Source organism: Lonchura striata, chromosome 14 (genome assembly GCF_050655825.1).
Source record: "Lonchura striata isolate lonStrDom1 chromosome 14, ASM5065582v1, whole genome shotgun sequence".
In the NCBI taxonomy this organism is placed as follows: domain Eukaryota; kingdom Metazoa; phylum Chordata; class Aves; order Passeriformes; family Estrildidae; genus Lonchura; species Lonchura striata.
In genome coordinates this window covers 14,830,179-14,845,177 of record NC_140716.1, presented here as the reverse complement: position 1 = coordinate 14,845,177, position 14,999 = coordinate 14,830,179, and the positions used below count along the sequence as shown (strand labels likewise).

General features: G+C 53.6%; 1 protein-coding gene across 8 annotated transcripts in view; it reads right to left on the bottom strand.

Moving 5' to 3' along the window:
- Positions 1-3,945: 3,945 nt before the first annotated feature.
- DNAAF8 (dynein axonemal assembly factor 8) overlaps positions 3,946-14,999 on the bottom strand; it is a 91,155-nt gene continuing 80,101 nt past the window's right edge. For 4 of the 8 annotated variants that reach the window (XM_085592490.1, XM_085592492.1, XM_085592495.1 and 1 more), the window contains 3 exons: positions 13,626-13,843; positions 11,685-11,770; positions 6,930-7,254 (listed from right to left, as the gene is read on the bottom strand). In XM_085592490.1, the coding sequence (XP_085448616.1) occupies positions 7,065-7,254; positions 11,685-11,770; positions 13,626-13,843 (494 nt within the window). In that variant the 3' untranslated portion in view covers positions 6,930-7,064. Of the gene's footprint in view, positions 4,135-6,928; positions 7,255-11,684; positions 11,771-13,625; positions 13,844-14,999 lie in introns of those variants that run through there. The other 4 variants (XM_085592494.1, XM_085592496.1, XM_085592497.1 and 1 more) reach the window with 2 other exon arrangements.

Sequence of the window (14,999 nt, the reverse complement as noted above, 5' to 3'; positions counted from 1 at the left end):
CAGCTTGGTGGCTCTGGGAGGTGCCATGGGACATTGCCAGGGCTCAGCAGGGCTGATGTGCACGGGGCTGAAGCAGGAACATTTTTGGGGTGCAAGAGTCAGTTTGGCCAGGCTGAGCGGGCTGAGCAGTCGATGTGGCTGCAGAGGGTGAGCAGAGCTGGCACCCAGCTCCCCCAGCAGTGGCTGGGCGCTGGTCACAGCCCCCCAGAGATGGGCACGGCCGGGCAGTGCCCGTGGGGCTGAGCTGCTCCTGCAGCTCGTGCCAGCTCAGCCCTGCCCTGCTCAGGCTGCCAAGGGCAGTGATCCTGTGCCCTGGATCACCTCTTGGGGTGTCAGTGTCCCCCTGCTGCTGGGGACAGCCAGGCAGGAGTTGCCAGGGTGCTGATCTGGCCTCAGCACAGAGGAGCTACGAAGCTGCAGAGGAGTGAGGCTCTGCCTGTGACTCTGGGGAGAGCATCCAGCAGCTGCACATCCCTGGGACACCAATCCTTCCCGAGGAGGGACAAAGGGCCCACCTGAGAGCTCCCAGCGAGTCAGTGAACACCATGTCCCCAGCCCAGGGCACAGCAGGAGCTGCTCTGCCCCCAGCACCTGCCCTAAAGGGAGCTGGGAGAGTGGGATTTCAGCACCAGGCACTGTGTTCCTATTTTTGTCACGGCAGGACCCTAAGGAGTTAACAGCAAATGCCACCTCCTGTATTTTATCTCTCCTCCATTGAGGCAGCTCTGACACTGGCAGCAGAACAATGCAAAATTCTGATTAGCTCTGGTTTTCCAGCAAGAGGGGAGGCACAAGAGGGTGGGGATTTAATACTATTCTGCATAATTTTTAATCTAAATTCCATTTCTTTTCTTTTCTTTCTCCAGGAAGCAAACAATCTAGGGGGTTTTGTACTCCATTTCTTGCTTTCATAATCTAAATGAATTGTTTGCAAGTAGGAGCCAGCTGCAAAGCTGGCAATCTCGGATCAAATCTGCCTTTCTCCTAGTTCTTTCAATCATTAATTTGCTCCTCAGCTCTGATTAGCTAATCCTGGCTGCCTTGTGGCAGTTTCCAGGGAAAAACGGTGCAAGAGCTGCAGCTCCCATTGATGGAGGGATTGATTCCTGGTCCTCGTGGAGCTCCTGGTTGTCACTTCCCCAGAGACAAGTGGGGTATTCTCTAGGAGAAAAGGCTGGCAGGGTTATTTCTGGCATGCTGGCATTTTGGAAATACCAGAGGATGATGCTTTCCCCTGATCTGTGAGTTTGTTACGCTGAGATTAATTAGCTGGGCTTTAAAATAGGAATCCAAAGCACTGCAGCAGTTCCTTGCTCGGAGCTATCTGGGTGCTGCCCCATTTTTGGGCCGTTGTTGCTGTTCCTGGGGGATGTGGCAGAGCTGCCACCTCCATTTCCCAGGTGGGAAACTGAGGCACAGGGTTTGCTTACGGGTGGATGGAGGCTCACAGAGCTCAAGCCTCAGCAGGGATGTCTGGAAGGGGATGGGAAATGGGACCTGCTTTGTGCCAGGCCCTGGTTTGTTCCACTCTGAAATTATCTTTACTCAGAGGGTGGGCAGGCCCTGGCACAGCCCCTGGATCCCTGGCAGTGCCCAAGGCCAGGCTGGAGCAGCCTGGGACAGTGGGAGGTGTCCCTGCCATGGCTGGTGGAGGATGGGATGGACTTTAACATCCCTTCACACCCAAACCATTCATAATTCTCTGATTTTATTAATTAATTCTATGAATTAATGAATTAATTGGTCTCAGCTCCTGGGAGTGATCCTGCCGAGCCCAGATGGGCTGGGGGTGTCCCACAGGGATGTCACCTCCCCAGGCTGACTGCTGGCACTCCCCAGAGCATCCCCTCATCATGCCCAGCTGCAGTCCCCCAGGTCTGAGGCCCAGGTGAGGGGACAGGGCTCTGTGGCCCTTGTGGCACCAGGCTGGCCAGGTCAGGGCTGCTGCTGGCCCCGTGTGCCCCTTCCTCACGTGCAGCTCCACAGGGCTGCTCCCTCAGCTGCTGCCTTTATTCCATTCCTTTTCCAGATAAATTCCCCGAGTGCTGGGGGTGGATCCTTTTAATTTCCATTTGTTTCAAAGCGGTACAGGGCTTACAAGCATGACAGAAATGTGCCTGGAGTGCAGGAAATGGCCTACTTAGCTGCAGGAGCAGAGCAGGCTCCTCCAGCACGGTGACTCCAAGGACCTCATCCTCCCCAGGGACCAGGGCAGCTGCCTCCTTCCCTCCCCAGCTCCTTTCTGGAGATGTTTTGTCCTACCACAAAGCCCAAAGAGCCCGTGCAGGCAGAACGGTGCTGGGGAGCAAAGATTGGAAGAAACTTCCAGGGTTGGACAGGGCTTGGGAGCAGCCTGGGATAGTGGAAGGTGTCCCTGCCCACAGCAGGGCGTGGGACTGGATGGGTTTGAAGGTTTCTTCCAACACAAACCAGGCTGGGTTTCTGTGCTTGTGACACTGAAATGCCGTGTGAGGTCAGGCCAGGTCCCTGTGTCCCCCTCACACCTGGCTGGCTGTGACAATCCCTTCTGGCTGGTCCAGGGTTAGAGGAGGGCAGGGCTGTGTTAGGACTGGTACCTGCTCAGGAAGCAGAGCTTGCAGGGCCACACCTCTGACAGCTCTGAGACTTCCTGGGCACTTTTGTCTCATCTGCAAAGGGACAGATGTCAGAGGTGTCACCTTGCCACAGTTGGTGGGAGCTGGGAGGAGGAGGGCTCACCCCAGGCTCATGTGCCCACAGCAGCCAGAGCTGGGCTGGCCACGCTGCTCTGCCCTCACCTCTGGGACACTCACAGGGGCTGTCCCTGCCACCTCTGCCATGGCTGGAACTAGCAGCAGGCACAGAATGACAGAATGTCCTGAGCTGGAAGGCACCCAAAGGGATCGTGGATCCAGCCCCTGGCCCTGCACAGACACCCCAACAATCCCACCCTGTGCCTGAGCATTGTCCAAACCCTCCTGGAGCTCTGGCAGCCTCGGGGCTGTGCCCATTCCCTCGGGAGCCTGGGCAGTGCCCAGCACCCTCTGGGGGATGAACCTTTTCCTAAAATCCAGCCTGACCCTGCCCTGGCCCAGCTCCAGCCATTCCTGTCCCTGTCCCAGAGATTGGAGCTGCCCCTCAGGAGGAGCTGCAGCCCCCCCTGAGCTCTGCCCTCAGTCTCCTTCCCCAGCTGAACAATCCAGGTGCCCTCAGCTGCTCCTCAGACCCTTCCCCATGCCCACGTCCCTCCTTTGGGCACTCTCCAACAGCTTGGGATCCTTCTGGTATTGTGGCACCCACAACTGCCCCAGATCTGAGGTGAGGCCACACCAGGGCAGAGTGTAAATCTTTGCCTTAGCAGGGCAGGTGGGAACAGGAGGCTTCCTTTCCTAAAGGAAAAAGACCCCAGAGTGTCCCAGGAAGGCTGAGGACACTCTGCAGCAGCTTCCTTTCCTCTGGGCAGCTGGAAGGGATGACAGGAGCAGCAGCTGCTGCAGGAGGAGGAAGAGGAGGCAGGGCCGTGTGCCCATGGCAGGGAGCAGGATGTGGGCTGGCACAGGGCTGCTGGAGCAGGGGCAGGTGAGCATTGAACTGTCCAGCTCAGCCTGCTGTACTGAACCTCCAGGGATGCAGCTTCCCCTCTGACTATTTCCATTTCATCTCTGGGGGTTTGTCTTTGGCTCACAGGAGCAGCAGCAAGCAGAGTCTCTCCATGGAGTCTCTGAGGCCTGGGAGAGGTGGAGGCACCTGAGAGACACAGCAGTGAACACCTTCCTTGCCCCTGTGTTTGCTCCCTGAGGTTTTCCCAGCCAGAGGAGAGCTCCCAGCCTTGCTCCATGCCCACAAGCAGATTGTCTCTGGATGGACTCCACTGGGAAGCACGGCCACAGTTCACAGGGGTTTGTTTTGGGGCACTGAGCCTTCCTCCACCACTCTCATTTCTCTGACCCATGCTAATGCCACACCTCAGACTCTGTGTTTTAATTCCAAACAAACAGTGCTGTTAGAGCTCATTGTGCCCGTGTGTCCATCTCCACAGAGGCATCCAAGGCTGCCTGGGGGCCTCGCCCATCTCTGCTAGCAATCCTGGCATTCAATTCGGTGGGTGCTCTCCGATGTCAGGGAGTCAAAAAAGCAGCAGAGCAGCTCCTGGGCCTGGGGAGAAACCAAGGAAAGGTTTGGAGGAGAGCTGTGAGTTCTGTGTGTGGCAAAGAAACTTTTTTCCAGAGGCAGGGTTAGGGTTTCTCGTGCAGAGGCTGTTTCTGGGCTGGATTAATCCCAGCACAGAAGTGGCTGTGAGTGTCCCACAGCAGGGAAGCCCTGCTCCTTGTGATGCTCAGGAGTTATGTGTGCAAGGAGCTGAAGAGAAGCAAGGTGCTGAGTGGGAAATCCCCTCTCTCCCTGGCTGCTCTGCCTGTCCTTCCCAAACCCAGCCCCTGGCACGGCTGTTTGTGAGCTGGAGAGGCCAAGGTGGTGCCAGGGGCTGCAGTCCTGGCTGTGCTCATGGGCACCCGGCCCCAGAGCACTGGGGATGCTGTGCTGCCACCCCTCCCACACAGCCCTCGGGCCCTCCTGCCAGCCCTGCCTCTCCTGACAGCTTTTTAGTCTCCTTCATGGGCCTGCAGCCCTCTGCCTGCTGCTGAGGGACGGGATCTGGGAGGTGTTTTCCCTGTGCTGCTCCAGTTCCAGGCTGAGGGAGAGATCAGTGCTGCCAGGGGAGGCTGGGCTGCTCCCCGTGGGCTCTCTCTGAGGGACAGAGCTGTGTCACCGCACTGCTCTGATGGTGGCAGGTCGGTGATGTCACCGAGGGACAGCCACTCTGTCCCCACAGTGCCAGGCCAGCCACAGCCCCTGCTGCAGCTGAGGGGGAGTGTCCAGCCCCAGGACATCCCAGTGCCCAGCCGAGCACAGCACTCCCTGACCACTCCCTTAGCACTGGAGACATCCCAGTCTGGGCATGGACCAGCTGCAGGAACATCTGGGACACCCCTGTGGAAGGTCACCAGCCCGTAATGGTGGCACCACCAAACCATGGCCCTGTCACTTCCAAATGTCAGCTGTGCTGGGTGTGCACCTGCAGGGCACTGGGGGGAACAGGGAACTCCCAAAGGCTGGATTTGTCTGCTCCTCAGGCAGGTGTTTCACCCAGGGCAGATGAAGGTGCTCCAGGAATGCAGCAGAAGCAGGCACAGATGTCAGCACTGCACATTTGGAAAGCCGATTTCTCATCCTGTTGCTAATCCCAAATCACACTGGGAGTGAGGATGATGTTCCATTCACTTCCACGGCTTGACTCCACCAGGAAAGGCTGCAGCTGTGCTCAGACCATGAGGATTTGAAATCCATGTTCATTTAACCCTCCTGAACTTTGCCTGATATCTGTGTTGTTGCTCATTAGCTTTGCCCTGCAAAGCCTGGCTGACATTTCACAAACTCATTAGCAGGAGATCAGAGGCTCGAACATCATTCCTGGGGCCATCCTTTGAGGAACAGATTCCCCGGTGCCTTTTGCTCCTCAGATCTCACTGCGATTCCTGAGCCTACCCTGAGCTTGGGAGGGAAGGGCCCATTGGAAAAGCAGCAGGAGCTGCTGCTGTGCACTTTGTACCCCCAGGGAGATGTGCTGCTGTCCCAGGACCGCATTCCTGCTGGAAGCTCCGAGCTCTCTGCTTCCAGAGGGATTTGACTGCACATGCCAGGCTGCCAGGAGCAGGGAGAAGGGCTGGGCATATTTGCTTTTTCTCCTCTCAAGCACAAAAAGCCCTCTAAGCCTCTCTCTGATAGGCTCGTTCCCCCAGCGCCGGCAAGCAGAAGGGATTTTCTGTCAGGCACGGAGATGTGATGTCCTTTCAAAGCAAATCAGGAGACAGCCTGGACTTGCTGGCCTGTCACATTCCTTGGCAGCAGCCTGGCACCCTGGCAGGAGCCGGGGCTGGGCTGCGAGAGCTCCGCGGAGCCGCGCGGGCAGCCGGGCACTGCCCGCTGTGCCCTCGGGAAAGGCTGGATCAGCTCGGGCACTCCGGGGAAGCTGGGCTGCTTCTGTGTGCGGGAAAAGCAGGGATGCACACTTCAAAGAGGGCTCGGTGTCTTTTAAGGCTCAATCCTTAGAGCACTGGTGCTTGAAGGCAGCAGCTCTGATGTGTTAGATGAGGTTACAAACGCATCTCACTCTCCTGCTGGGCTTTTATTGGGGAAAAAAAGGGGATCCAGAGGAGAGGTTTGTCCACTTGCTATCGTTTCTCACTCTCCACAAGTCTTTTATCGCAGAACCACAGAATGGTTTGGGCTGGAAGGGAACTGAAAGCTCATGCCACTCCACCCCCCTGGCACGGGCAGGGGCACCTCCACCAGGACTTCACATCTCCTGATCCCAGCTCCTCAGGCTCTGCCTCCTCTCTCCAAACCTCTCGTTTGTTTTGAACTAAACTTTGATGATTACAGCCCGAATTTTGAATGCATTTATGCAGTTTATTCCCATTAGCTGCCCACATGTCTGGAGCTCAGTGTTTCCTTTCTTGGGCTGAATTACTGAGAAAATATTCAGCTAGACCATCCCTGGAATGGCTAATAGCTTCACTCCTCCTCTTCCACTTGGATTTGAGCTTCTGAAATGCAACTTTCAGAACACAGAACCTGTGCCAGCTTGGCCATAGGCTGAATGAACATTTCTTGTCACTATTTTTGACAAATATCACAGACACTTGAAATTCTTCCCTGGCACAGGGTGCCCAGAGCAGCTGTGGCTGCCCCTGGATCCCTGGCAGTGCCCAAGGCCAGGCTGGACAGGGCTTGGAGCAGCCTGGGACAGTGGAAAGTGTCCCTGGCCATGGCAGGGGTGGCACTGGATGGGCTTTAAGGTCCTTTCCAACCCAAACCATTCCACAATTCTGTAATATTTTTCTCAGTGTTGATTTTTCACAAAAAAGTAACAGAATCTCTATGGAAAATACAGAACCGTTATCAATATCTCCAAATGTTTTGATGCAGAACTGTGTCACCACTGTGATGTGGGAGACAGTTTGACAGGATTTTGGTCCCACCTTCCCCATGTTCTGGGCTCTCAGCCTAAGCAAGGCTTGGGGATGTCACCACCTCTGACTCACAAAAGTTCTCATTTTCTTTGGAATTTCAACCATTATTACCAGGTTTCCTACATCACAGGAGCACAAAGAACACATATCCATACCACAAACTTCTCTACTTGCCTGGTTCTCATTTTGGGGGTAAAGGAGATGCTCTGCAGTGTCCAGGACTGACTGGTTCTGCCAGCAGGCACTGGGGGCAAAGAGAAAGGGCAGCAGGGTTAGTTTGCCATGTCAGCTGGGAGGGAGGGAGATGACCCAGCCCTGGGGAGGTCTGAGCTCTGTGCCAGCAGCATCTGCTGCTGCTCCTCTTTACACAGCTAAATCCTGGGTTTTACAAAGCTTTGTGTAAATGGCTTTGCACTATTTAAATACAAACCTTCAAACAAACTTTAAATACAAACTGGACAAGCCATGTCCAGTTGCATAAGGGTGGTGCTGGGGCAGTGGGAAATGCACATAAATGTGGGTACTTGGCTCTGGACAAGGGGCTTTTTCTCCACTAAGATAATCTGGGTGTTTCCCCCCAGTCCCAGGATTTGCTGTACTGCCTGGAGGTATATATATATATATATATATATATATATATATATATAGATAGATAGATAGATAGATAGATAGATAGATAGATAGAGCCTGCAGCAGCAGGCACTGCCTCACCACCTCACCAGTCCTGGCTTTGCTCTGGTCCTCCTCAAGCCACACATGACATGACCTCAAAATGCATTCCAGAGAAATGGAAAGGCAAGGTACCAAGTTCAGAAGTGCCTTTTTAAGGGACTCTGTGCACACTGGGAGCCTCGGGCTTGAGAACTCTCCTGAGGCTTTGGAAAGCACTCCCTGCTCCCTGCCCCCATAGCCAGGTATTGTACTTGGCAACAGTTTTCCCTTCACTGGTTTTCAACAGCTCCGAGATTTTACACCCCATGTGTTCATTTTTTTTTTTTTCTCTCTCTCTCTCTTTTTTTTTTTTTCCTTAATTTCTACACCTCCTTCCCCTCCAAAGCTCCCCAGGATGAGCTTCCTATAGGGATAACATCGCTCCCTGCTAGCTGCAATTAGCACTTGGTAAGAATGTTTCACCAGAGAGAAAAACATCCCGCTAAGTTCCTCAGCTCTTGGCTTCTGCTCTGATTGCAGTGCCTCATTTCAAGGCAGAAAGGCACAAAGCCTGGCCTAAACTCTCATTTTTTCTTGCTGCAGCTCGGTTTTAGGGGTGCTTTAGTCAAACCCTGCCTACTGAGGTGAGCTGCTAAGTCTGTGCACAACACAGATCCTGACAATCTTAAAGTGTTTTTTAAATGCTTAAACCATAGAGGAGTAATCACTGTGGAACCAGCATCACCTCTTAAGGCAGCTAAATCTGGTTTGTCATGCATAAAAAGCAGAGCGTGCCTCCCTTGCAGGAGTTGCTTTGAATCTACTGCTGTAAATTCTTGCCTCTGCCACCCTGCAGCCAGGAAATGTGGCTGTGAAAACAAGTTATGACAGGGAAAATTCAGATGCTTTACCCTGAGCCATCCAGGCAGCCAGATGCTGACAGAAGAAGAAAGGTAAATCCCACATGGATTTCCCTTGTCTGTGGACAGGATGGGGTCACTTCCCTCTGTGGGGTCCCCACTGCTCCCTCACCCCTTCCAAACACCCCCTCTGCCCTGTGAGCTCCCTTGGCACACTCCCAGATTCCTGCTCTGGCTGCACTTTGGCAGGCAACCAAACTGCCAGGCTGCTTTTGTGCCCACACCTGCAATGTCCCTTTTCCTGTGCTCAGTGGTTTTTGGTGCAGAAATATTGCCCTGGATGTCCAGAGAGCAGCCAGAGTGGGCCCTGCTGCTGAACAACCACAGCAAGGGGAATCTGGGGCTGGCTCCAAATCCCCAGGATCTGAATGCCTGTCCTTGACAGAGCTGGTTTAGGAAAGCTTTAACAAGCTCAGGACTAGGAGCAGAGCCCCCATTGTTCCACTCAACACCTGATTCCTTTTATCCCAGCCCATCTCTGACATCACAGCCGGGTTCCATAGAGATGGGAACGTCCCTCCCCGTGGCACAAAGCCAGAGAAATGTGGCTCAGCTGGGACTCGAGGGCTGGGAAATAATCCCATCACCGCGCCGAGGCTTCAGCAGTGCAGCTGAAGTGCAGGGACCTGGGCAGGTACTGGAATCCTGAGCCCTGGCTCAGGAGATAAATATCCAGTGATTTATCCGGGACAGAAGGGGCTGATGGAGCTGTAAGAGTAATTAACCTCGGGTGTTATTCAAACTGAATGATGTCTTGGCATGAAGTGTCCTTGGGAGGCACCAGTGAAGTCAGGCTCATTTTAAAAAAGTTCGACAGCTTGAGAGACAAAAAGGGTGTGAGCTCCTGATCTCCCTGAGGATCAGAGCCCTCCCTCCTCCCACCCTCGGGCACGCCTTGCTGCCCCTCCCTTCCACAGGCATTTTCCATCATGCAGGCAAAAATGGTTTTAATTTTTTTGTTGTTCCATTGGTTTGGGTTTTAATTTTTTTTTTTTTTTTTTTTTTATTTTTTTGTAGAGCTGGTTTGAAAAGGCTCTGTGATCACTGGTTCTGGCAGGGTGGGGAGAGGCAGAGTGGACCCTGCTGTCTGGGGGTAGATCCTGCTGTTTGAGGGTGGATCCATTCATTTGAGAGTGGATCCTGCTGTTTGGGGGTAGATCTATTCATTTGACAGTGGATCCTGCTGTTTGAGGGTGGATCCATTCATTTGAGAGTGGATCCTGCTGTTTGAGGGTGGATCCATTCATTTGAGAGTGGATCCTGCTGTTTGGGGCTGATGCTGCCCTTTGGAAGTGCCTCCTGACCCCCATAAGTTACCCAGGGGTATTTTGGAGTTCAGCACAGAAGTTCATCCTTTGTACAGAGCAGGAGGGGGGTGAAGGTGCAGGGATTGGCACCGATTCCTGCTCAGCCCCTCGGGGCTCTGGAAGCCTGGAGAAGCCACAGGAGGTGTCTCTGGAGGGGCTGCCTTGGGACCAGCCCCTGGAATCACAGCCAGCCTGAAGGAGAGGGGAGTACTGCAGCACCCCATGACTGTGGTGCTGGGGAAAATAGAGATATGGGGATCTTGAGTGACTGTCCCAGAACTACCTTCAGCAGTGACCTCCAGGGTTCCCAAAAGTTCACTTTTTTTTCTTTGTAAACCAGAGAAAGCTGGGAGAAATCTCACCACAAAGGTCTTGGCTAACTTGCTGTTTGTCTGCCCTTGCAGAGCAGAAGGCTTGGGATGTGGCACCCAAGGGTGTGATTTTTAATGAATGGAAGCAAATTCAAAATGCTGTCAGTAGCTTAAAAACACTTTTGAAAAGTTACCAATGAGATCTGTTCCAACCATTCCTCCCAGGTGTGGCCCTGGGAACATTTCTGCAAAGAATGAGAACTCTGAGGTGCAGCTGTGTGGATGTTCAGCTTTGATCCCTTGGAGCCTGCAAGCTCCAGCATCCCTGAATCCATGGACAGCACTTTCTGGAAGCCCTCCAGAGGGCACAGCCAGTGTCAGGATGGGGTTTTTGGCTGCTGGGCTGCTCCACATGGGATATGGCACAGCCCTGACTCGTGGTTCCTGTGCCAGAGGAGCCATGTGTGAGAGCTGCACATGCCAGTGCCAAATACCAGCCCCGTGCAGGAGCCCTTCCCTCTGGGGAACACAGGGTTAATTGCCCTGCTAATCACTCTGTTTCACTAATCAGTCCCTGCAGAGGGGTTCTGTTTGTTTTTCCAGGCTTATACATCCTCTACCCAGCATTTCTGGTGATTTATTTAAGAGGCTAATTTTTGATTTTTGCTTTCTGGCATTTATTTTAAGGTTTGGTTTTCTGTTTTTTTTTTTTTTTTTCTTTTCCTTCACAGCAAACATAAAATCTGCTAAGATATTTCTCCTAGGAATTTTATTGATGCAGCAGGTCTATTCCCAATGTGAGTCCTAATTTCAGAGAATTCCCTGTATTCATGGAACCATGCTGCTGAGCCTTATAGACACTGCAAGTGCTTAACAAAGGTGGCTGGGTTTTTAAAGGTCCTGAGTAGAGGACACATGACTTGGAAACTGGGGGACACTCTCAGGTATTGGGCCACTCATGACAAGAGACACTGGGGGGGCTGGAGCGTGTCCAGGGAAGGGAACAGAGCCAGGGAGGGTCAGGAGCACCAGGAGGGGCTGAGGGAGCTGGGAAGGGGCTCAGCCTGGAGAAAAGGAGGCTCAGGGGGACCTTGTGGCTCTGCACAGCTCCTGACAGGAGGTGACAGCCAGGAGGGTCCCTGGGAACAGAGACAGGACAAGTGGAAACAGCCCCAACTGTGCCAGGGGAGGTTTAGGTTGGACATTGGGAAAATTCTTTCATGGAAGGGGTGGTCAGGCACTGGCACAGCTGCCCAGGGCAGTGATGGGGTCACCACCCCTAGAAGAGTTAAAAATGTGTGGATGTGGCACTTGAGGGCCTGGTTTAATGGTGAATGTGCTGGTTCCTGGCTGGACTTGATCTTTCCCAACCTTAACAATTCCATGACCAGTTACATGAACAGGGTGAGTGTGCAGAGCAGGCTGCCCTTGGGTGAGAAGCACAGAAGAGAGGTGCCCTCCCTCGGGGCAGCAGCTCCTCCTTACCTGTCCAGCAGGGAGCCCAGGGAGGTGACAGCGCTGTCCCACTGTGCTGCCAGCACCAGGCACAGCCCATCCTTCAGCAGGGAGCACTGCAAGAGAGGGAGGAACAGAGCTTTGGTGCTGTTCTGCACCTGAACAAGTCTCTAAGTCTGGCTGATGGGTGAGGAACAGGAGCCACAGAGCAGCAGATCCTTCCAGGCAGAGCCAGTGCCATGTCTGAGCTGTCTGTGATCCCCACAGCCCTCCAGCACTCCTGCTGCCCTCTCTGAGTGAAAACCAGCAGAGTGCCTGGGTGTGTTATTCAGTGCCTACCTCTGCTGGAAGCAGGAACACCAAGACAGGTAAATATTGAGATATTGTAGCAGAAACATTAATTACATGAAGCAGCCCATCTCTCTCCTAGAGAGAGATGGGCAAAGGCTGACATTCACCTTTGGCTCAGCAGTGACAGATCCTTCTGGAAACACACCAGCTCTGCCCAGGGCCATTTATCTCTGACAGGAGGAAGGAGGGATGGCTCTGCTCCCCCTGTGCTGCTCTGTCCTTCCTAGAGAGCTGTGCACATTCCCTGTGCAGAGGGATGGATCCTCGGGGGACTCGGGGCACAGGCAAGCAGTGCTTACACTAATTGGCTGCTAGATGTAATTGCTGTTCCACACAGATGTACTTCAAAGGGATGCTGTCAGTTTTAAAAAGCACAACCTGAAAAGATCTTACACACTCCTATTACAGATAATACCCAAGACTTAGAACTGAGAGCTGGAAGCCCAAATGTGTTTTTTGGAGGGTCTGCTGTGGTCTGAGAGCCCTTGGGTGATTGCTGGTTTGCTATTGCCACTGGAATTAATTCCCCCCTTGTTTACTCTCTGCTGCTGACAGCACTTTCCTGCACATTCCACCTTCCAGCTTGCCCAGGCAAGGTTCCTGACTGGGAACCTGCTGGGCTTCTCCTACACCAAGAGGAAAACAGCTGGGCCTGGTTTTCTGTTGCTGTGGAGCAATGTCAGCTCAGCCCAGCAGCACATCCTGTGCAAAACCCCAGGCTGGGCTGGATCTACCGAGAGCCACAGAATGGCCTGGGTTGGAAGGGTCCTCAAAGCCCATCTTGTCCCACCCCTGCCATGGGGTGGACACCTTCCTCTATCCCAGGTTCCTCATCCAGCCTGGCCTTGGGCACTGCCAGGGATCCAGGGGCAGCCACAGCTGCTCTGGGCACCCTGTGCCAGGGCCTGCCCACCCTCCCAGGGAACAATTCCTAATTCCCAATATCCCATCCATCCCTGCCCTCTGGCCGTGGGAGCCATTCCCTGTGTCCTGTCCCTCCAGGCCCTTGGAAATGGTCTCTCCATTTTTCTTGTAGTTCCGTCACACACTGGAAGGCCACAGTTAGGTCACCCCAAAGCCTTTTCTTCTCCAGGTGAACAGTGCCAATTCCCTCAGCCTTTCCTCCCAGCAGAGCTGCTCCATCCCTCTGATCATCCTGGTGCCTCCTCTGCACTGGCTCCAGCAGAGCTGGAGGCAACACTCCAGGTGGGAAAACCTCTGGGTCAGGCTCCAGGGCACAGTCCAAGAAGAAGAAAGGATTTTTAACATTGTAGAGGGAGGATTAATGGAGTGTGATTACAGAGAGGGAAATAGAAACTGTATTTATGTGGAGAAACAAGAGAAGAGACAGCAGCAGAACACGCAGAACAGAGTGATGGCTGACTGGAATGAAACATTCAATAAATGACTGGTGGATGGGCCCTTCCCATGAGGGCTCCCAGGGATGCAGGACCATCAGGAAGTGTGCCCAGTGCCCACATTACTCACCAAAGGTGCCAGGGCTCAGAGGCAGCGTTGCAATAGTGCCACCAAAGCCTTGGGGCAGCACATCAGAGCAAGGCATTACAAGGCTCTTCTTTTGTGCCAAGGAAGCAAAGCCCAGCTCCATCTGTTTCATACCTTTGCTGCAACACTGCCCTTGGCCCTGCTGAGCATCTGGGAGATGCAGAGAGCCTGAGGTGAGTCCAGCACAGCCAGGCGAGCCCCAGCCAGCACAAAGCCTCTGCCCACGAGCTCCTCCAGCAGCGCCACGTACGGGGGGGGCTCCGAGCCCTGCAGGATTATCCCAGGCAGCACCAGGCAGGTGCTCTGCCAGAGCTGCTCCAGCAGTGCCTGACCTGATGGGAAAACAGCAGAACACTTGTTTGGTGTCTCCCCCCAGCACCTCTGAGCCCTCTCAGTGCCCCTGCCCTGGCACAGATGCACCTATGGCAGTTGGAGGCACCACGGTGTTGGGATGGCTGGGAACGTGCCCAGGGATGAGCCCTGGGATGTGCACAGAGCAGAGCCCTGGCAGGTGCCCTGGGATGTGCCCAGGGATGATCCCAGGGATGTGCCCAGGGATGTGCCCTGGGAGGTGCCCAGGGATGAGCCCTGGGATGTGCACAGAGCAGAGCCCTGGAAGGTGCCCAGGGAGGTGCCCAGGGATGAGCCCTGGGATGTGCACAGAGCAGAGCCCTGGAAGGTGCCCAGGGATGAGCCCAGGGATGAGCCCTGGGATGTGCACAGAGCAGAGCCCTGGCAGGTGCCCAGGGATGAGCCCAGGGATGAGCCCTGGGATGCCCATCCCGAGCTGCTGCCTTTGTGTCCCTGTCTGGAGATCACAAGACAGCAGGAGTGACCCCATTTCAGGAGTCAGACAAGGACAACTGCTGGTTTGCTACAGGAGCTACTACTCCATTTTCATTTTTTCCAAGCAGAGAAAGCTGCTAATCCAGCTGCTTTTATAATCCCAAATGTAATTCTGCTCAGCATACGTGAGGCTTAATGTATTTCATATTTTCCTCATGATAAATCTGTCTGTCCATTAGGCAGCAGCTTGGTGATAATTATTTGCTGGAAGGAACTTTCCTTGTGTGCAAGAGCTTCCTCTAGTGTCCAAGATGAGCCCAGAACGTGAGTGATGTGTCTGCTTTGCTGGAGGCACTTATGAGATTGTGCCTGACAGTTCAGCAATCACGTGGACTTGCTTTTCCAGGGCAGTAACTCTTTGAAATACATTTTCTGAGACACAAACACATCAGGGCTGTACACTGCTTTCCTTTTTACTCTGCTTAGGCATCTTCAAAGCTAAGCTATCCTGGTGTAGCAGGAAATTAGGGGCATGTATTTTGAGATTAGCTCCCAACAAAGAGCTGTGCAAAGCCTGCAGAATATCTGTGCTCTCTCCACAACCTGCTTTATTATTTTATTTTATATTACAAAATCTCTTCTACAAATTAAGTGATTTGGTCACAGCAAACCTGCCCCTTTCCCATTATGCACTAAGATGAT